This window comes from Nelumbo lutea, chromosome 2 (genome assembly GCF_056320005.1).
Source record: "Nelumbo lutea isolate HS-2025 chromosome 2, American lotus-T2T, whole genome shotgun sequence".
Taxonomy (NCBI): domain Eukaryota; kingdom Viridiplantae; phylum Streptophyta; class Magnoliopsida; order Proteales; family Nelumbonaceae; genus Nelumbo; species Nelumbo lutea.
In genome coordinates this window covers 10,298,990-10,320,361 of record NC_142685.1, presented here as the reverse complement: position 1 = coordinate 10,320,361, position 21,372 = coordinate 10,298,990, and the positions used below count along the sequence as shown (strand labels likewise).

The 21,372-nt window shown below is 37.3% G+C and overlaps 1 protein-coding gene and 1 long non-coding RNA gene across 9 annotated transcripts in view; one reads left to right on the top strand and one right to left on the bottom strand.

Moving 5' to 3' along the window:
• The window catches only part of MSFC1 (Mitochondrial substrate carrier family protein), a 25,699-nt gene extending 7,478 nt beyond the window's left edge, over window positions 1-18,221 (bottom strand). For 7 of the 8 annotated variants that reach the window (XR_016107379.1, XR_016107380.1, XR_016107382.1 and 4 more), the window contains exon 1: window positions 17,422-18,213. Coding sequence is in view for 3 of the 8 variants with exons in the window: in XM_088970521.1 (XP_088826647.1) it covers window positions 17,422-17,823 (402 nt within the window). In the remaining 5 variants the exon portion in view is untranslated. Of the gene's footprint in view, window positions 1-17,421 lie in introns of all 8 variants that reach the window. The other variant, XM_088970519.1, reaches the window with a different exon arrangement.
• LOC148868496 (uncharacterized) lies at window positions 17,947-21,243 on the top strand. The gene is made up of 2 exons (XR_016107384.1): window positions 17,947-18,095; window positions 20,765-21,243. It is a non-coding gene; the product is annotated as an uncharacterized LOC148868496 (long non-coding RNA).
• The last annotated feature ends 129 nt before the right edge of the window (window positions 21,244-21,372 follow it).

The window sequence follows — 21,372 nt, the reverse complement described above, 5'->3', positions numbered from 1 at the left end:
AAAAACAGTAATTGTCAACTCCCAATAGGACATACAGATCATGACTGCATACCAACCATAAATGTTAGCTTGCAATTGCTGCCCATCAAAATGGATATAGGTTTGTGAGCACCATGTTGATCAGTTATAATATCATTTCTAAAATTTGCCAAGTGGGATAAGCAATTTGATTGCAACCACAACAATCAAATTTTAAAAGAAATGACAGAAAAATGACAGAACTAGTTACTGCCATGTTTTGTATAACATAGCAGTAATGGATATGGACCTAGCCTTTTGTTACGGTTCAAAGCAGGCTTAGCCTTGCCTACGCTTGGCAGGCTTACGTTAGGGACATGCCCGTCATTTTCGCCTGTAAGACTTTTGGGAGAACTGATGTCATCTTCAGGCAGACCACCGAAAGCTTAACGTACTCCTTGAGGAGGGGTGGTCGACCTCCTTGGGTGCCTAACCTTGGCACTCCTAGACCATCATCCCCTTGCGGGGCAGCCCTGGTTAACGGCTAGCATGGCTACCAGGGTTCCTCATGGGCGCACACTAGCTCATGGGGACAGTGTTGGACCGGCACTGCGCTGCCGACACTCAAGGGAGGCTTGGCACGCGGGCCTGGCTCCAGCATGTCCCTACACCTCGCCAGCCCCTTGCCCAAGCTGATTGAGCTATCCCGTTGCCCCTAGCGCACGGGTGGGTTCCGGCCCAAGTGGTTGCCTATCATCATGGCACACAGGTGCCTGTCATCATCGGCATACAGGAGACCCTACACATCGGTGCCAAGTCACCTCATCGGCGCATGGTCGCCTTCCATGATGGTTGTCCCCCTTTAGCACGTAAGCGGCGCCTCCCATGGACCGGTCTGAGCCAGAAGAGTGCCCCGGCCATTGGACTTGAGGTCATGATCCAGTGCTACTGACTTTGGTGGAGCCATCCCAGCGGGCAACTCCTAGCCTCTAAGCGCACAAAGGCTTGTCCTGGCCTGCCTTGGCCAGGACGCTGCACGGGTTTCTTCCGCTGTAGAATTACCCCCGTGACACTTTGGCATTTTTGCACAAAATGGCTGCTCTCAGACTTGAACAAATGCTCTCAAGATTATCATCCCGAGAACCGAGATATTTCCATCACACCACGCTATGGCTAAACTGAAACTAACCCACCTAAATTCCCTGTATAAAGGTCCATTTGAGAAAATATAGCTTTTATGTGAGCCAGCCAAATGAAGTATCTTTTCAAAACCTTGACTCTTTCTAGCTTTCCAAAGGTACCAAGAAATAGAAAATGGCAATTCTACAAGGCATCCCATGCCTCTTTGCAAATGCCATTGCTTGTCAGTTTTGAATGTGCTCTGAGAGGTTTGGAAATAACATGGAGTATTACCTTGGCATGCAACATGAGCACCAAATACTTAAGTGGCAAATGTTGCAAAAGTCAACTGGAGAAATCACAGCAGAGGGATACAGTCATACCAATATTAAACTACATAATAGTAAAAAGAAAAAAGGAAATTAAAACAAAAGCTGGAAGTGAAATTTCAACACCTTATTGGATATCCAACTGCTGAAACAGTTTTTTCTTCCCTAAATTCAGTTTGAAGCATCACCAGCTTGTTACAATAAGTGCTAGAAGTGTTCTGACAAGTGCTTTCACTACAGCTAGACCGATTATGCTTAAGGTCTCCAATAACATTGCCTAGAAGAGCAAAACATCACCGATAAAATGGAGCAACATGGGTTTAGAAATTTGAAAAGAGAAATATTGGGAATGGTTACATGTCTCCCTTCAATTACTTGTACTACAGCAAAAAAGCTTGCCTTCAACTTAAGATTTTGTTTTCTTCCTCTCAAAGAAATAAAGGCGTACTAGAAGGACCATTCCACTAAAAAGTCAAATTTCACTTTCCAAATATTCAACTTGTTAACCTTTCTGTGCTCCACATGAGTTTTATTAAGGAGACATCAGATAATCAGATTAATGCACTTAAATTGGTTCATATTTTGACAGGAAAAAAATATTAAAACGTCTTATTTAAGCCATACTGACACCAATGCTAACACTATGCACCAAACAATAACTCTGCACCAAAGATGATGTCTCCTTGTGAGATCACACACAGAATAAATCTGATTCCAACTTTTCAATTCACTCTACCATCCAAGTGAGTGTGAAAAAGAGAGAGACAGAACACTCATGAAATAGTGTCATTAGCACCATTATGATCGCTAACCAAGCCTTATCTCAACTATATGGGGTACATGTATCCTATTTTGCCATTCCGTTTTGTTTAATTCCATATCATCGTTAAATTATTGGCACTTAAATCATTTCTTACTACTTCTACCCATGTCCTTTTTGGTCTACCCCTAGCCCTTCTAGCCCCCCCTTCAGCTTGCAATAACTCACTTCTTATGGGTGATGTTGGTCTTCTATGCATGTGACCAAACCATAGGGGTTATCATTCTTGGCCCTGCACGGAAACCCGACCCGGCCCAAGCTTGACCTGCAATATAATATAATATATTTTATTTTATATTAAATGTTTATTAATTTATATAAAATATAAAATTAAGTTTTAACATATAAATATAAATAATAAATAAATATTAATACTAATAAATCGACACATGTCAACACATCGTTAACACTTGAACCAACTTAAATATGTGGATTGCCCTCTTAGGCAAGGCCTTCATTCTCATTGCCTAAGCAATGTGGGACTTGGAAAAACATTCAATGGTAGCATTCACTAATTAGTGTTGCTCCAAGTCCCACATTGCTCAATAATGGGAATGAAGACCTTGACTTCATCTATAAAAGGATAAGTAGGACAAGCCAAACCGACTCTAGGAATTAAATGAAGCCCATGCCTTTTTCTTGTTTGTAGGCCCAAAGCTTGGCTAAGCCCTATTTAACTTGGGCTCGTGCCATATTTTTTGCATGTATTACATGTTATTTAATTAAAATTTTTTAAATACATTAAATTTTTATTATTGAATGTCATAAGCCCAAACTCATTTCTCATTAGGCCTGGAAAGCCTGTAAGCCCAGCCTGGGCCTGTGTAGGGTAGGGCTTGGGCTTGCAATCTAGGCCTAGGGTGTGAGCCAGGCTCAGGCCAAGGTTAAAGCCCTTATCATTGGTGCTACACCTGGCCCAGGCCCAGCCCATGATCACCCCTACCTAACCATTTTAATCTACTTTCTCTCATTTTATCACCTATTGGAGCTACTCCGAGGTCCCTTCAAATGACTTTATTTCTGATCCTATCCTTTCTAGATTTTTCACTCATCCATCTCAGCATACACAGCTCATGGACTAGTGGCATGATTATGAACTAAGGAAACCCCTGTTGCTCTTGAAGAGATGAAGTAAACTCCAATAAAAATTCCACTTAAATGTAATAAACTCCAAATAGCAAGCAAATGTGAGCATACAAGAAGAGTTACATTCCAGTGTTTCTCTCAGGCATTATCAGTCATCATCCACACGTAAGAGTAATGGCATGTTTGGAAGTTAATCCCCATTGTGAAGCTATTTTCAACAGCTTTGGGTGCAAAAATAACCAACTATCATAAAAATCCATTGTTTGATGTAATTGTAAAATTTTGGCTGGCAAGTGTTGTAACATGGGTTCAAGTCTGCAAGCAACCACTTTGTTCAAACTGGGCCAAAGGTTATGTCAATATCCCATCCACCCCTCCCAATACCCCAGACATTACATGTCCGAACCATTGAGTCCAAGCATTCACTAGCAATTACAAAGAATTTGTCTTCCTTTCACACAAGGATCAAAATTTCACAACGTATCAGCCGATACGTATTGTACTGGTGACCCACCGATATACGGAATACAAAGTGTTTTGGGGTTGACCTATTTCAGGGGGTAGACAGGCCTTACAGACCGATATGCCCCATCCGGCGTATCAGTCTGTATCGTTAGAACATTGCTTGCACAAAGGCACCTTCACCAGGTGAAAAATGAAGCTATGTCAGTATGACCTACATTCAAAATACAAGGAGCTATGCCACTTCTAGTCAGACCACTGCAATAAAAATGGCATTGGCACTTATACCAATATGACTAAAATACAACACTTGGTTATGTAACAAAGACACTATTTCTCTCCTTAATTATTCTCATTTTTAATTAACCATGTTGTTTGATGCTTCCAATTTATCAAGTTGTGGTTTTTCATACCACTTCAACAAATTTAAATTTCTTTGGAGTTGGTTCAATTTTTCCACCACCTTATAGAGCACATAAAAATACAACTAGGGGTGCAATTAAATTGAGTTGAGCCAATCTGAACTTCAGTGTGATCTTTCAAGTTGAAAATGTTGTTGGTCAAAATTGTTCGAATAACTAATCGAACTGGCCCTGAGATTTGAACCCAATTAGCATTAAACTCAAATCAAGCCCAGTTGACCAGGAGCCTGAACTGTTAAAGCTTGATTCAATTGCACCCTTAAATACAATGATAGTGGAATGATTAATTGGAAAGTGTTACGGTTAAAAAGGTGAAACTGCAAACTGCTAGGAATGTAGTCTTCATAGTTGTCAAGGCACTGAGGTGAAGCTAGACAACAGGAGAGCACTTGGTCACATAGGGGCCCGCCTAGGAGAAGGATTTTTTAAAACAGAAAAATAAATCTGAAGATAATTCCCTAGGTTTCTTATTGTAGATGTTCAAGACTGCTATCAGTCTTGAGCACTACTAAATTTTAGGTTTGAAAAGAAGAGAAAGTATAGAGGAAAGAAGGGAAAGAGTAGTGAGAGAGCAGTAGAATAACAGAATCTCAATGTTCTGCCGCCGCCACTTCAATTTAATATTTATATGTTATGCTAGTTACATGAAAGGACACATCTGCCCTTGGTGTTTACATCATAACACAACAATATAAAACTGAAAAGTAAATAACAACTAGAATAACAGAATAACAGATTGACCATCAGCTATGACTAGATACATTCTACCCTACGGACAGAGTCAGACCACAGCTGTGGGGCCCACATCTCTACACTTATCAACCAGCGATCATCATTTTTTTGCTCTCACATTTGCTTGCCACTAGTCCATGAGCTGTGTATGCTGAGATAGATGTGTGAAAAAAACTAGAAAGGATAGTTTTATAAGTTTTTTTCCTGTTTACCAGTTCAGGTTTTGAAGTCTTAAAGGGTTCAAGACTTGGGGTGCAAGGGGTACCTGACTAAAAGAATTTACACAGCATTTTGCCCAGACCATCAGTCCATGCCTGTTCAAATTTTATTAAATGGTGAACTCAAGTTGTGTGTAAATCGAATACAAACAAATAAGAAAATAATAAGAAACTAGTATATGAATTATGAAAATATTATAACCCACAAAAAAAATTAACAGTTCGGTATAAAAATGTCTATTGTAATACCGCAACCACACACACACACACACACAAATATATATATGAGGGTGAGCCTTGGCGCAACAGCAAGGTTTTAAATTTCGCATCGTATCGACCGATATGTATCGTTTCGGAAGAGTTCCGATACACGGAACATGTATAGTTAGATGGTTTCATATTTTTTCGTCTGTATCGACCTCATATCGGACTGTTTCGGGTATGCATCGGCCGATACAACTCGAAATGGTCTGATACGCACTATGTATTAGCCGAATTTAATTTCCCTCTCCTTTTTAAATTTAAATTTAATTTATCTCTTCTCTCTCTCATTAATATCAATTTTAATTAAGCCTTAAAGTTTGAGACGTCACTAAAGGCTAATATTATTTAATTAAATGTTCATTTGAGTTACCTTTAGTTACGACAATTAATATGTCACTAAATGTTATTTAAGTCAAATAACTTGTTAAAAAGCACAAACCGAAGGTAACAAGTTTCAAACCCAAGTCATTTTCTTACAACAATAATTAACTAACCATTATGCCGACCTTAATTGCTTGTTAAAACATGTTTTTTATACTTAAAGTAATCTTTCTTGCCTTGGTGGATGTTTCCCAACAAATGCTAAAATTTGGTTATTAATATTTATATAATAATAAGATGAATACAAATTATATTTATTTATTAAAAATTAAGGTATATATTAACTTGTATACATAATAAATATTATCTAAATCTATATATAATAAATATTAACTAATAAATAACTTAAAATAATATTAACTAATAAATATTAGTATATATACACACATATACATTTTAGTTCTTCTATTATTTTTCAACGATAACTAATTATATCTCGATACTTTATATAAATCATTAAAGAATGGTTTTTATGTTTAAATAAATTAGTTATAATCACATAAAACTCATTTTTATTGTTGTTCATATTTTTAAGGATTTTATTTTGGATTTTCTAGTGTATTCATGCATATCTTGATTTTTCATCCGTATCTATGCGTTTCCAAAGTGTATCTCGGTACGTCTCTTAAAATTACCTTTCCGATACTTTGAACCTTGGTTGGTTTCTCCATTGCGACCTGGGTGACCAGGGTTCAAATCTTGGAAACAGCCTTTCTGTATGTGCAAGGGTAAGGCTGCTTACATCTGCCCCGTGCACTTGGCTGCCCATTCTATATAATATGACACAAGGTGTTCAGGCAAGGGTGACTTTCCATGGGCACATTGCCTTGAAAGTAGGGTAGTCTTATCATCCACAATCCTATTGCCTCCCAAGAAGATATCTTGATTTTTATTCACTTTGAAACTGACCCCTAGTGTGAACTATATTACTGCACAGCCCACACTAGTAAATGAGTGTTTCAGCTATGAAAATCAACTACAGATAATGAAATTTCTCCCTCCCTTCCTCTCTCTCTCACATATGCACACAATAAATCTATCTACCCTATCATTTTGAAATGTTGGACAATCCAACATAGAAATGCTTGCCACCAAAATCTAAAACTGGTTTCCCATGTGATTTTTGCAGGAGAAAGAGGACCAACTATAAAACCTTAATAAAAAAAAGTGTGTACGGATTCAAGTACTTTTTCCTTGACCGCAGAAAGAAATGCAACAGTTTACGACTCGTGAGGCAATGAGATAGTTGGTGGTAATGTGGTCTGGTCCGTCTGGAGTTGGTGTGAAGTCCCCATCTTAGAAAGCGTGTCAATTATTGGGAGAAAAAGGACTCCAGGTTCTGGAAAGCCTACAGAAGTGGTGCTCTTACAGCCAAATCCTATGATCCCTTACTTTTGTCCTAGCACAGGACCCTAAGCTATCAATGTTCTGGGACAAACAGACAAACCCAACCCAACCAGACCCCGGGTCTGTGCATTTTGAGTCCCAATTATAATAAGGCTGACATTGGTTTTACCTGTTCCAACCCAATTAAGGCCCAATCTGATCATGAACACACATATAAGATATCTAAAACTATCATTTTAAAGGGGATAAATAAGATATTTTTAGAAGACAGAGTTAGAGGTTTTGCAGATTCATTGTTAAATTACCAAGCTAAAGGCTTGTCAAGTATAATTAGGTCTTATCTGATCAGACTCAATAAATGCGACTAAGAATAGGGTCAGTTCTGGGTCTACCATTTGTGGATCCTATAGGTTCTAGGTTGGCAATGGGCCTGTGTATTTTCTTATCAGGTTGGGACCATGTCTACCCTGTCCCTGTCCACACCCAATCCATTTACAGCTCTACAGGATACACCAGGTCTTGTTTTTCATGTAGACTGCAACTCTAGATAAAATCCTTGCAACCAACCACTTGACCTCATGTAGGACTTTAAAAATATGTGTGCTTTGCCACGTAGAGGAATATGTTTGATTAAGTCATTTAAGCAAGGAAAAAACCATGGAAGAAAAAATCAAATCTCTTTTTTCATATTCTTCAACTAGTAGAAATACCATAACTTCTGTGCTTGGGATTTTTTTTTTTTTTCGAGTTTATTTCAAGTTTGTTGGTTTCTTAGGGACTGGATTTTGGTTTAAAGGGTCATATTAAGGCATTTTAGAATTCCAGAAACATGAAGGTGTAACCATGTCAGTTTTATCTCATCCGATTTTTGAGGGCCAAACTTATTCATTTTGGATATTTTGGTACCATTGGAACTATACTTCCTGCTTTTGCACAACATATCAAGTATAATCCCATCATGAGGTCAAGGGTGAGATTTTGGGAAGATCTTGATGGGGAAAACTCATCTCTGAGCCAAGCCTATCCTAGAACATTTGCTTTGTCCACCAATAAAAATAAAACCATTTCTGAGATGGTTTCCTTCACTAATGACCAACAAGTGTCCCCAAGAATTTAGGTCTTAGATGGGGGCTGAGGTATTCTGAAACCACAGAAGTCATGGACCTTTTAGAATAATTAAAATTGGTTTTTCTCCATCCATCTGGATTAGAAATAGAATTCAGTCTCCAAACCCTAGTGGTTCTTTCTAATACTTCCTTTTCTGAAACACTTTATGAAATTATTACATGGTTCCATCATTTTCCGGTTAAAGCTGTTTGGAGGCCCCTCTCCCCCAAAGATAAAGCTCGTTGCACGGGAGCAGCATTTGAGGATCAAGATTATCAACAGTTGTGAGATTCTCTAACGAAGGCGGAAGACCTGATGTTTGTCCCCACATCTTTGCATTTTTCTGTTTCAAGAGTGAGAAGAGAACAAATCACCTCCTCTCGCTTTGCCAGTTTGCATCTTATGCATGGAACCACTTTATTCTCCTTTTTGAGGCATCTCAGATGCCACCATCAAATATATCTGAGTTACTTTTTGACCAGTTGACCAAATTTCACACTAAAAGGCATAAGTTTTGTGGAAGAGCATAAAACAGTTATTTGTGGAGCTTATGAGGTGAGAGGGACACTAGCACTGTTAGACAGTAAATGAATAAAGTACATTATTGTTTCATGTTCTTATTGGTGTGTTTTTATGAATTACTCCTTAAACAAGACACTTATGAGATTCATGTTAGTTTAGAATGTTCTCAGCCATTGGATAGACTTGGGGAATTTATCTTGACAAGACTGACACTAGTATGTGACCAAACTGGTGGAGCAACTTGTCTCAGTTGCTAGGGTTAGACCCCAAGCACAACCAATGGGTGTTTAGAAGAAACGTTGAACCCAGACCAATTTCTAGTTATGCCCTGGACCTTGGAGATAGATGGGAAAAACTGGAAAGTTGCACTTAACCCCAGACTTGATTATGATTCTGCACTAGATTTTGGACCGAGTTGTCTTTGATAATGCCAACTAGTGAGATCCATCAAGGGTCAAATATTTGGGTATGTTGGGGTAGTTTAGGAAATTACTTAAGTGGGTGATCATAGTTATAGGATCGACCCCTTTGTCAAACAAAGTGAATATCAGGGTTTACACTCTCTTTGATGGAAACCTAAACTACCAACAGTAGATTTCAACTGTATTTGAAGTCTAATTTGCAAAATGTATTTAACTGCTATATTACTATTTTATGAAAAATGTTTGCAAAAGGTTTTAATCCTAGGATCCATCCAAGCAGAGAGTGTCAGACTGCATTTTGCAGTCAGGGAAGAGGCCATTCCCTGTGGGCAGTGTTTTGATGATTATGGGCAAAGAAGTTAGGTGTAAGAGACAATTGTAGTGCTGATTACCTGATAGGTTTTATCTTACATAAGTCCATTATCCTTGGGTCACAGGGTGAGAGAATTCGGCCTAACCTCTTCAAAAGGTAGGGCCAAACCCTTATGGACTTGTGTGAGACCTTTGTGGGTCCTAAGCCATACAATGTTCAGGCCCAAAGTGGCCATGCAACACCTTGGGACATGAACTATTAAAGAAAATGGACATAAGGCCCATTGCTAATATGGCTAGTTAAGATATCACATGATAGTTTATGTTGTCATGTGATTTGGGTTGAAAATGGGCATGGATAGTATGGAGCACCCATTCTCTTAAGAAGATAATGCTTGTCAATTAAAGATAAAGTCCTAATCTAAATTGGATTTGGATCAACTCCTAATTAGATTAGGAGAGTGCTCTATATAAGGGACTAAGAGGGGAGGGGCAAATTCACTAGTTCTCTCCAACCTCTTGCTCTCTTCTCTTCTCCCTTGCCTTCCAGAAACCCTAATTTGACCCAGCTGTGATAGGGACTGATTTCCATCAGTTCTCTACTGTGTTTTTTCAAGAAAAACATCAAAGGATATCAGGTTCACATACCCACATAATCCAAGCAAGTTTGGAACCAGTTTTGTTGAAATAGTGTTGCTGAGTCGGCTTCACGTACACTACACCATCTTCAATTGAAGGCTGATTTTGGGGCTGATATTGGATGTAAACTACCACTCTAGGAGCTACACACTATGGTCTCCATATTAGGTATTATTAGTTTTAATTTGGGTTTCAAATATGGTCCAGTTCAGTGCAAGATCGATCTCGAAATTTCATATTTCAAAATCACTGAGAAATTGGTTCTTGGGTTGGGTTAGAAAAAATTTTTAAATTCAACCAGGCACCAAACCTGGTTCGGACATGTAAAACCCGATTTCTAACCTTTCTAAAAGCACTTTTTAGAATAAGGAGCAAAGAACATATTCATTGACCTTAGGGGTGTCAATGGACTGGTTTTGGGTTGGACCCCATCCAAATCAAAATCAATTTGGATGGATCAGACAGATCAATAAGACATTGAATTGGACCTGCCCATACTTAATGGTCCAAAGTATTTATTGGATTGGATTGGACCTGGTCCATACATAATGGATTTATATTGGATTGGGTCAGATTGAACCAATATCCAGTGATCCGGTCCATTGATAGAACATAAGAATACAAGTGTCAAAGAACCAGGTTTGCATTGGAACCAATCTAAATTAAAACCAATTTGAACAGATCGGATGGTCCGGACATTGAATTGAATTGGTTCAAAATGGTCCAAAGCATTCATTGAATTGGATTGGACCTGGTTCATCTATAATGGACTCATATTGGACCAGACCGGATTGGACCAAATCCGGTCCTATTGAGACCCTAATTGACCTCATCACAGAAAGTATCATTTATTGGGTATTGGTTCAAGCAGAACTCAATGGGGCTATTAGATTTTAATGATTGCACTGCAAGCTACCTTGGAAGTTCAGCCTTTTGGAGAAAAGGAGATTGTTAGATACAGCAGGGAAACATTTTACTAAGCTTCCCAGTGCCATAGTTTTCAAGGCGCCAAGGCGAGGCTAGGCAACAGGGGGCGCCTAGGCGATGGATTTTTTTTAAGTAAAAACATGTATCCTAGGGTAGTTCCCTAGGTTCCATAATCATATTTCCTTAAAAAAATCCATAATTTTCATAAGAAAAGTATAAACTTCATGTTAAAGTATAGAAAATCAATATATTCCAACATATTCATAAGAAAAAGAAGGAAAAAAAAAAGAAAAATCGAAAATTATAGGGCTGAACCCTTATTTCTGTTATAGGAAAAGAAGAAAAGAAAAGGTGGAAGAAGAAGAAGAAGAAGAAATTAGTATACAAAAACACAAAATTAGTAGAGAAAAAGAAGAAAATGTGTTGGCTGGACAACATTTTATGTTCTTTCTTACTTATGGTACAGGTTTTGAAGTCTTTGAGGGTTCAATACAGCATTTAGCAATGTTTGTGTTGATTAAACCCTAACAAATAAGAAAATAACAAAAATAAATTAGTATATAAACACACAAAATGAATATTTTAGTTTAAAAATGTCTATTTTATAATTATAACCTCAAAAAATTAAGAATATAAAAGTTTGTTATAACACGCTATAGAAAACTGCTTGGTGATTGCCTAGGCGTTGCCTTGACAACTATGCCCAGTGCAAATTGGTTCTGGAAATCCCTTAAAAGCAGAACTGATAGCTTAAGTTTAAGCTTCAAACTTTCCTTAATAACTGACTGGACAAATATACTTGTCGTAGGGAATTGCCTAGTAGTTATCAACTGGCTAAGGTCAGCAGAAGAGGTACCTCAGACACATAGGTTTCTGGCTTTCTGGTTAGAGAAGCAAGAGAACTAATCCAATACCATGATGATGCAATACAAGCCAAAAAGAAACGGGAAATACTAAATATGCATTTTTTTTCTAAATATGTCAGACTGATTATCATGGAGATTTGCAAGAGATTAATGAAGAAAGAAGAGAGAGCAGGAAAGATGAGAGAGAAGAAAATTTAAAATCTTGTTATTTATTCCAGTGACCAAATTGCAGACTTACAAAACCATATGAAAGAAAAACAATTGAGTTTTAATCCAAAATAGATTATCATATTTCTTATGCAAGTAAAAAGGTCACAAAGGAACTTAGGAGTTTCTAATCTTCTTCCTTAAATGGGAACCAAGAAAGTATAATATCTTTCATAGAGGTAGATAATGTTTTGCATTCCACTTGCAACTAGACTACGTGACCCCATTAAAAGTAGCCAACAGAAAAGAAAGAACTCAAAAGGAATGTCATTTGGAGTGGTTCAAAGGAGAGAAATTTCAATTTGATCAATTGGACAAAAGCTTGCTCCCTCAAAGCATACGGAGGTTTGCGTAATAAGGAGAATTCAGCTAGTGAACAGAGCTCAATTTGCCTAGTATTGGTGGTATAGTGTATAACCAGAAAGCTGGTGGAGTCAATTAGTGGAAGCAAAGCTTAGATCAGGTTAAGAGGCTTGGGAACCCAGAACAGCTATTGTACTCTATGGCTGTTCAGCATGGAAGGGAATAGAGAAGTTTATAACTTGTTTGTTGAAGGGTTGGCCTTTAAAGTTGAAGTGTGAGTTTATTTCTGGTAGAACAACTGGAATGAGAAAAATTCCTTGCCAGACACCTTTCCCACATTGTTTGCAGTTTCAATAGATAAATTAGATATGTTATATCTTAGCAAAACAAGGGACTGTTAGGGAGATTATGTTTTCGGCAGTGCTGTTATTCAACTTGTGTTTTGATTCAACACCCTATACTAGAGGTTGACAATTGTACTTTGAAAGTTCTTTAATGAAGTCGCTGTTTCCAATAAAAGAAAGATGGGTATATCAGGTTTACGAAGGGATAACCTAGTATGGGTGCAAACCAAAAGATTTCGTTGAAGCCTCAATGATTGGAAAGTTGAGGAGGTAATTGCTTTGCTTAATTCCTTCAGGGACAGCAGCTGATTCTGGGCAACCAAAACAAGTCGGTTTGGTGATGGGATGCAGCTTGAAGGTTATTGGTCCAATCCCTTGTGAGTAGACTAAACCAGATAAGCAATATTACGTTCCCCAACAATATGGGGTCAGCTACACGAGTCCTGTTTCACCATTCCATTCTGTTCAGTGCCATATCTATTATTGTCAAATTATGGGCATGTAATTCATTTCTTTCTACTTCCATCCAAGTCCTTTTCAGTGTGCCCCTAGTTCTTTTATCCCCCTCCAACTTGTAAGTTGTAACAAATCACTTCTTCTAATGGATGCAAAATTACTTTTATCAGCTTTGGGAAAATGTCTCACAAGAGATAACAGATCACCTATTCCTCTATTGTCCCAGCAGTTGGAGAATTGTTTTTTAAGATAAAGAGAAATTCATTAAAAGAAAAATAAGCTTACAACCAACGACACAAGACTAAAGACAATCAGCAACAGATCACCCTAGAAAGATAAGACATTAAAACGAGCTTACAACCAACAACACAAGACTAAAGACAATCAGCAAAACAAAGGCCCACAAGCACCATTTCTAACCCCCCCCCCCCGAGCTCCGAGACCCCACAGGACTGTGTATGCTGCACAGTCTCTCAATGTATTGAGAAATACAGAGATTTTACATGTTTTTGGGGCTGTTTTTAGCTGATAGTAATGAAATTTTACCTTACCATTCTCAACAAAAAAATGGTTGCGATAAAAAAGGAACAAAAAGAAAAGAAAAAGGTTAAACCAAAGTTTAAAAGCATGGAGAATAATCAAAAAATAATAATAAAAGCATGGACGCATGAGGCAAGAAACTATGCATGGGTGTAAGCCTTGACGCATGAAGCTTAAACCTGGATATAAGCACAAATATACGAACACCACACATAAAAGGCATCTCCAAGTGTGAGCAATTTGTTTTATACTTTCAGCCATAAACTTCAAGGCTTTGAGGCATTTTCTTAAGCCCTGCCTCGAGTGGAACCTGAAGACATAAGCCTTGTACAATTTGTAGAAATCTGGATTAAAGATAATATCAACTTCAAATTTGTGAAGAATAAGCACTAAAGTTTTGTTTAAAAACTAGGATTAGGTGCTGTGCATTTAACATTGTAACGCTATTAAGAACCCTTATATCTTAACCAAGATAATCCCACAAAAAAATAAAAAAGAAAGAAAATAATAAGTAAAAAATTAAAGCTTTCAGGCTGTACACGGAACTAAAAATTAAAATAAGAGAATATTAAATTATATATGCTAAGGAGATTCTTCTAAGACTTCTAAAAAATACAAGAGAAGTCAGAGGCATGGAGAAAGTGGAATTTCAATTTAATTATCAGTGTAATTTTTTATTGGATTAGCTATCAGTGTAATGGCTTAATTATAAGCATTAAAAAATATCTATACAGCCTTCACCAGCTCCAAAGTATGTAAACAATATTAAATAGAATAAGTGCAGGAAAAAAAAAAAACTTGACTAAATTAGGAAAAATTCATTACATAATTCAGAATTTGAAAATATATAAAGAAAAAAATTAAATCAAATCATGCCCAGGCAACAAAGTAGGCACTTAATATTTTATTTTTTTATAATTTATATAAGGTGGTTTACACAATTAATATAGGCACCATTAAATCAAATCATTTATATTATTTCATATATATATATATATATATATATACTTTTGTTCTTGGGGTGATGTTGCATACTATCTATATTCTTATCACATTATAATGTGCTTGTTGCTTACTTTGCACTTGTATTCAAACCTGAAATGGATGACTGTTAACAAATAACCATCTGCCCTCCTTTCTTCCATCTAGTTAAAGATTCCCCATCAATAATGCCAACTTAAACAACTGAATCTTTTCCTTGGCAATATTGCTTGTGGGATGTGGTAGCACAGACGTGATCCATGAAATATATATTTCATCCTTTATAACAGCGAAAGTATGAATTTGTTTCTGTATGCATGATTCATCCTCTTGGTTGAACCCTGAGATATATAATTCTGTTCAACTTTTGAATGAAGTAGGATTCATAGTCTAATGAAGCATTATTCGTTGCTCCAATCAATTCATTTAGTTCTTCTTCTTGTGATATTTGTTATGTTTGAAATATTAAAATTAATATATTGAAAAGGAATTCTTGATATGAATATGGTGATGTTATATGCTTCGATACAAAATTTGTAGTTATTTTGATGAGTTTTAATTTTTGGTTGAATTAGGTGAAGTATGGGTTTAGAAAAAAAGCGTATCTCCCTGTAAAAAAGACAAATAAGGTATTCTCCTACATAGCTTCTGAACTCCCAACCAAGAAAGCTCCATCCCTTGTATCTTCATAACCAATTCTTCCACTTGAGCTTTGTTTTTGAATAACCTAGCATTTCTCTCATTCCAAATTGCCCAAAACACATGAACAGAACAACCCTCCACACCACAGCCAGGTATTATTATGAGTACTATTGCTAATTGTTAGTTTGATGATTGCTGGTTAACATGCAAAATAGGAATTTAGCCTAAGATTTGAGGTTTATTTTATTTTCAAAAACCATCTTGTAGGCAATGCATAGGCATCTCAGCATCTAGGCACTCCCTGGTTGCCTAGCTTGGGATTAGAAAAGCAGAAAAGAAGATTGGTCTGAGGTTGTCATTGGGAAATTAAGCGAGGATTTGGTCGGTATTAAGAAGATTTCTGTGGATAATGAAGCGGACCTTATTAATGGTAACGCTGCAAAAAGGAATGACCAAGATTTTTCTATGAAGAAGTATGCTAGCATTTGTAATCAAATAAAAGATAAAAAACCCTGGTACATGTTACAAAGGTTTTCTCTAGACTAAAGAGTAGTTTATGTGTGATTTGACCAAGAGATCAAGAATCATGTTTGTAAAGCAGGACAGTTTTCTGACCAGCAGATTGTGTTTGAATAGTTCATTTTTTGGATGGAAAGATCATCTCTGGTCCAAATGGGGAAGGGCTGAAGGGGTAGATGAAGGATGTTCATAAATGAGACAATGTTTCATTAATTTGTTGAAGAACATTAAAGGTTGTTCGGAATCAATTGGAAAGATAGAATAAGACTGAGGTGACTTGGACAATGTTATTCTGCCGGATGAAGTAGGTAATCATGTTTTTCTTTTCTTTTTTTTTGGATAAGTAGGTAATCATGATAAAAGGATAGGTATTGAGAATGAGAAAGCTGATGACAGAAAAAATCAAGTGGGAAAAGTTTGGGCTTGTTTTTCTTAGGTGGTTAAGGAAATGCAATAAAAGGTCATGAAATTAGGGGGGAGGGGGGAGAGGAATAGGAAAGGTCATTGTTGAAAATTCAATTGAGATTTCAAATCACAAATTGATGAAGGGGGAGGTAGAATCTGGAGAAGTTTTGAGGCAATTGTTTGGTACTGTTATGGAAGACTTGAGCCAAGATATAAGATGTTATGGTTTCTGTCTATTGTCTCTTTTAGAAGATTAATATGCATAAGTGTTTGTTGCATTTATTGGAAGCTGTGGCTTGTCATAGTCATGGCTTTAGGGGTCACCTTTGTGCATTGTTCTCTTTGATTGTACAAAGAATGAGGGGAGTCTCAGTGTAATGGTGAATTGATTTAGTTTGGGGGGATGTAAGATTATATTTGGTGGGAATGTTCTTTGAATGTCTCTTTAGGGCAGGGTGATTCATTTTGTAATTTGAGAACTTCTCAGAGATTTCTTATCACCATTTCTTTTACCCCTTTTATGAAATTTTATCAAAAAAAAAAAAAAATTACTGCCGAGTAAGGATTTTGGAATAGTTGTTAGGGGCTTTGAACTAGTGGATCCACTTTACCTGGATAATTTAAACAATATCAACCAATCAACCGAGAAACTCTAAGCCAATGAATTCCACATCAACAATAAAAGACTGGGGTGCGACAGTGACGATACTATTTTTCCCGACATTGCCTAGTTTGCCTTAAATTGTACAATAAATATATAATTCAAACTTTCAACATGGACAAGGCCCATACAGTGTGACAGTTTAAAAGTTAAACAAAGTCCCCAATTCAACAAGGTTTACTCAGAAGAACGCAATTCCCCAACTACGAAAAGCATGAAAAAATAACAAAGAATACAATGAAAGAAACTTATACAACTCAAATACACCCCAGAAGCATCAAGCAACAAGATTAAGAAAGGTTCGGATGTCAGTTAGTGAGAACGGAGCTCGTTGTAGAAATTTATTTAAGGAAAAAATAAAGATACAACTTCCAGCAAGAACTAAGCTAGTTAGGTGGCAACAGATGGTACCAATACACGCTACACTAACCTCAAATGGTGTAACGATAACAAGCGCTTCGAGAACGCCGGCTCCGAATCCAGCAATCATCCTTCCTTGATTGCTGAGCTTTCCGGTCTCCGAGTCCTTGAACGCCGCCTGAAGTACGGCATTGGAGCCCATTCGAAGAGCATACTTGAGGGTGAGATGGGTGGCGAATGGGGTCAATCCCTTCCAGAGAGCCCGCACGCTTTCGGTCCTCGATACCGTAGAGCCACAGTGAAAAATTCCCTTGTAAGTTCCAGACCTGTCGAGCTGCAACCTCGTCTTAATAACGTCGATGGGTTGAAGACAACAAGCCTCAACGATCCCTCCGATGGAACCGGATACTGCCTTCATATACGGTGGAATCGTCGTCTTCCGATTCTGTTGAGACTTCTGTTTTTCTCCCATTAGGGCTTTTCTACAAACAGGAATGTTTCAAGAGGTGCTAAAAATAGAATGAAAAGAAGAGGAGGAAAACAAGCAAGAGAATGTTTTCAGTTTCTCGATGCTCGTAGGTGCTTTAGTCCTCCCTCTCCCTTCTTTCTTCTCCTTGATTTGGAGGTGGCTACTGGCAACGGCCTACGACAGGGATGGCTGACAACTGATATGTGCGGTGGAGACGTCTGTCTTCTATAGAGCGCTACTTCTGGAACATGCAGCCTTCCTTTCGCAGCTCGCAGGTATGAGGTACCGCGAATCTGAGAATCTTTTATTTCTCAATGGAAATTTACTGTATTGCGTATTTGCGTCATTGCGTGTGAGTGGTCGATGGTCAGCGCCTTAGCGGTCTTGCGGTAATACGCTGATACACATCGTGAACGGGACCCTACGTAGTAGTAATATACACTACAAACGAAGGCGGGTACAACTGTACAACAGCCATTACCCAACCAATCAAGCTCAAGAATGAGCACGCCAGGCGCCAGCTATCCGTAACGATACCGGATTAGCTGAACGCAATCGCTGTTCAGCAGGCTGTCGAACCAATGATAACGCCCCAGTGTCCCACCGGCCCACCCGAGTCATAAAGACATGGGCCACAAGGCCCACAACTATTCAATCTATAACTTAAAGACGTGGCCCGCTAAACATCCTACATCAATAGCACATTCGTGCCACTGTTTTGAAGATCAAACCGGATCAGACGGTCGAGCCGTTTGATTCAGGAAACAGTCATGTCAGTAGTTTCATTTTGACCTTGAACCGCTATTTTACAAAAAATTGTCAAAATTGTCAAGAACCACTGATCTCAATAGTTTAATCATTAAACTATTCGGTTTGGCTAATGGTTCTCGAGTTGTTTTCAAATTATTTCTAAATTATTTATTTATTTTAAAATATAAATCAAAAATCAAAAATCAAAAAAGAACTTTCATATCTCATTATATTATTTGATTATGTTCAATGGCTAAAATTAATTAGATTTTTTGTTTTTTTTTCATTTTGATTTTGAATTTTTTGTTTTTTTTTTTTCATTTTGATTTTGAATTTTTTGTGATTCTTCCTATGTTGTAACATGGAAAAAATTGCAAGTCGTGAAGAGATTGAAAATCGATTCAAGAGTAGATGAGAGATAATACATCGATCTAGGATTTGAAATTTAAAATACACAAATGAAACTAATATGATTTATGAAATAAGAAAAATTTAGAAAGATGAGAAAGATCTAAACAAACGATATTGTATTGATAATGCAGATAGCGATAATCACAGTTTGCACTTCTTTCTTCTTTTCTTCGGGCAAATGGTGTTATATATCAACGAATAGTGAACATAGCGGACAACCACCGCCCACACTTCATCCTCGTCCCTCTCTTTCTTTCTTTAAGCAGACGCAGTTCTCAAGGTCTTTCGCTCTCCCCTTTCGTAATAATAATAGTCTCTATATGTTTTACTTTAACCTATATTCTAATTTGACGACTAGAATGCAAATATACACTATTTTTAATCTAACCGGTTTGAAAGTAATCACAAATAAGCACGCAAGTGTTCCATACATTGACATGTGGGCCCCATGCAAACATAATAAGACTATCAACGAACTCCCAGAATCCAACACCCAATTCAGCATCTCAGTTCGAACAGCCCCTGAATGACCTCATCTCCTTTCAGAGACTCGGCCACCTTAGTGCCATCCACAATAATGCAATCCGGCCAAAAACGCACTAAGCCAAGGGAGGACAAGTGGAGCCAATAGGAGAACCACATGGCGCCATACAGCCTCACGTGGTTAACCAGAAAGTGAGGCCCGGAGTTGCACCATGTACGTCAGACGTGTAAATACCACAACAATTGTCCCGAGATCTCAGCCATGTCTTGGGTCATTTATCTCAGTAAGGCTGCAACTTGGGCCGGCCTAGCCCAATGGGTTGGGTTGGGTTGATGTTCGAGTTAAAATTAGGGTTGAGATTCATGAATTTGATTTTATTTTGGGTTCGGTTAGGTTTGACCTCTTCAACAATTCGATCCAATTTGAACCTGACTCTATAATATATGTTATATATAAATATATGTTATAAATTATATTATACATTGATTTTTTTATATATATAATAGTTGTATAGCCCTCACTATATACTATAATGTCTTTCTTTTAAGATAATCAATTCACTTGGTCCTTAATGAAAAGATTAAAACCTTAATAATATATTTTATGTTCTTTAAATATTTTATTCTTCATCTCCTCTCTAATGTTTGATGTCTATAAAAGATATATCATAAGTCATAACTCATAGTAAAGTATAGTCATTTCATACACTTATTTTTTCAATTTTGTATTAAAAGAATTGATAAAAAATATCAATAAACAAATACTAATAAAACATAGGATTAATATACGTAGTGAAAAGTTAGTTAAGATTTGAAATTAAATAGTTTTATAAGATTTTAAGGAATGGGAAGAAGGTTGGATTGGGTTGGGTTGGGTTAGGATTAGGGTTGAAGGAATTTAGTTAAGGTTAGAGTTAAGGGTTTATAACTTAGGGTTGGGCTAGGATTGGCCTCAACCCGATTTAACCCGACCCGACTTGCAACCCTACACCTCAGGAAACGAGTGACCCCACTTATATAAAGGTAACATTTACATGTACCCAGACACCTAAAGACCTCGGACACCTGTTGAAGCAACCAGTCCAGGATATCACCTCAGGTCCTCTACGTTTGTTCTATTACAGACATATATATATATATATATATATATATATATATATATATATATATATATATATATATATATATATATATATTTGTTATTTTAAACGCAATAAATCTGATGTGTCTGAATTTACAACAAAGGAGCAACAGATCACAAGTGAACTCTCACGCTCACCCTATCCTATGAATAGACCAGGTCAGAGCAGTGTCTGCGCACCAGTCTTCTTGGAGACTTGAAGTTCTGCCTAGAGTTGGACATCACTTCAGTTGTAAATGAAGGAGACGCAGAGAACGTAATTCAGGCTCTGTTGGAGAATACCATTTCTCCTCCGTGGCAAATCCAACATGTAATTGCCGATTGCAGAGCCATTCTCAGCTCCTTCAACCTGTTTTCAGTGTGCTACATTCCAAGGAGTGCCAACAATGCTGGGCATTTCCTAGCCAAGTATGGTTTAAAAACCCAAAGGGTACACACATGGTCTGTTTGTCCTGATTTTCTTTCTGATTCTTTGGATGTTTCACTGAGTTATCTTAAATGAATCAGCCAAGATTGGCTTCAAAAAATAATATCATATGTGCCCCACAACTATTAGAGGATATGTGTTAACTAAGGTGAATTTATTTGAAAGGAGGTTACCAATGATGGTTGCTAATCATGCCAAAGAGAACCAGAAAGCAATTCTCATTATTTACTTTTTGGCTTGTCCTTTTGCTTTTGATGCTTTGTTTTGCTAGTAATATTTCCAATAAAGATGTTAATAACCTTTTGTTTGGCTTTCAATAGCTTTCAATGGCTGATAATAC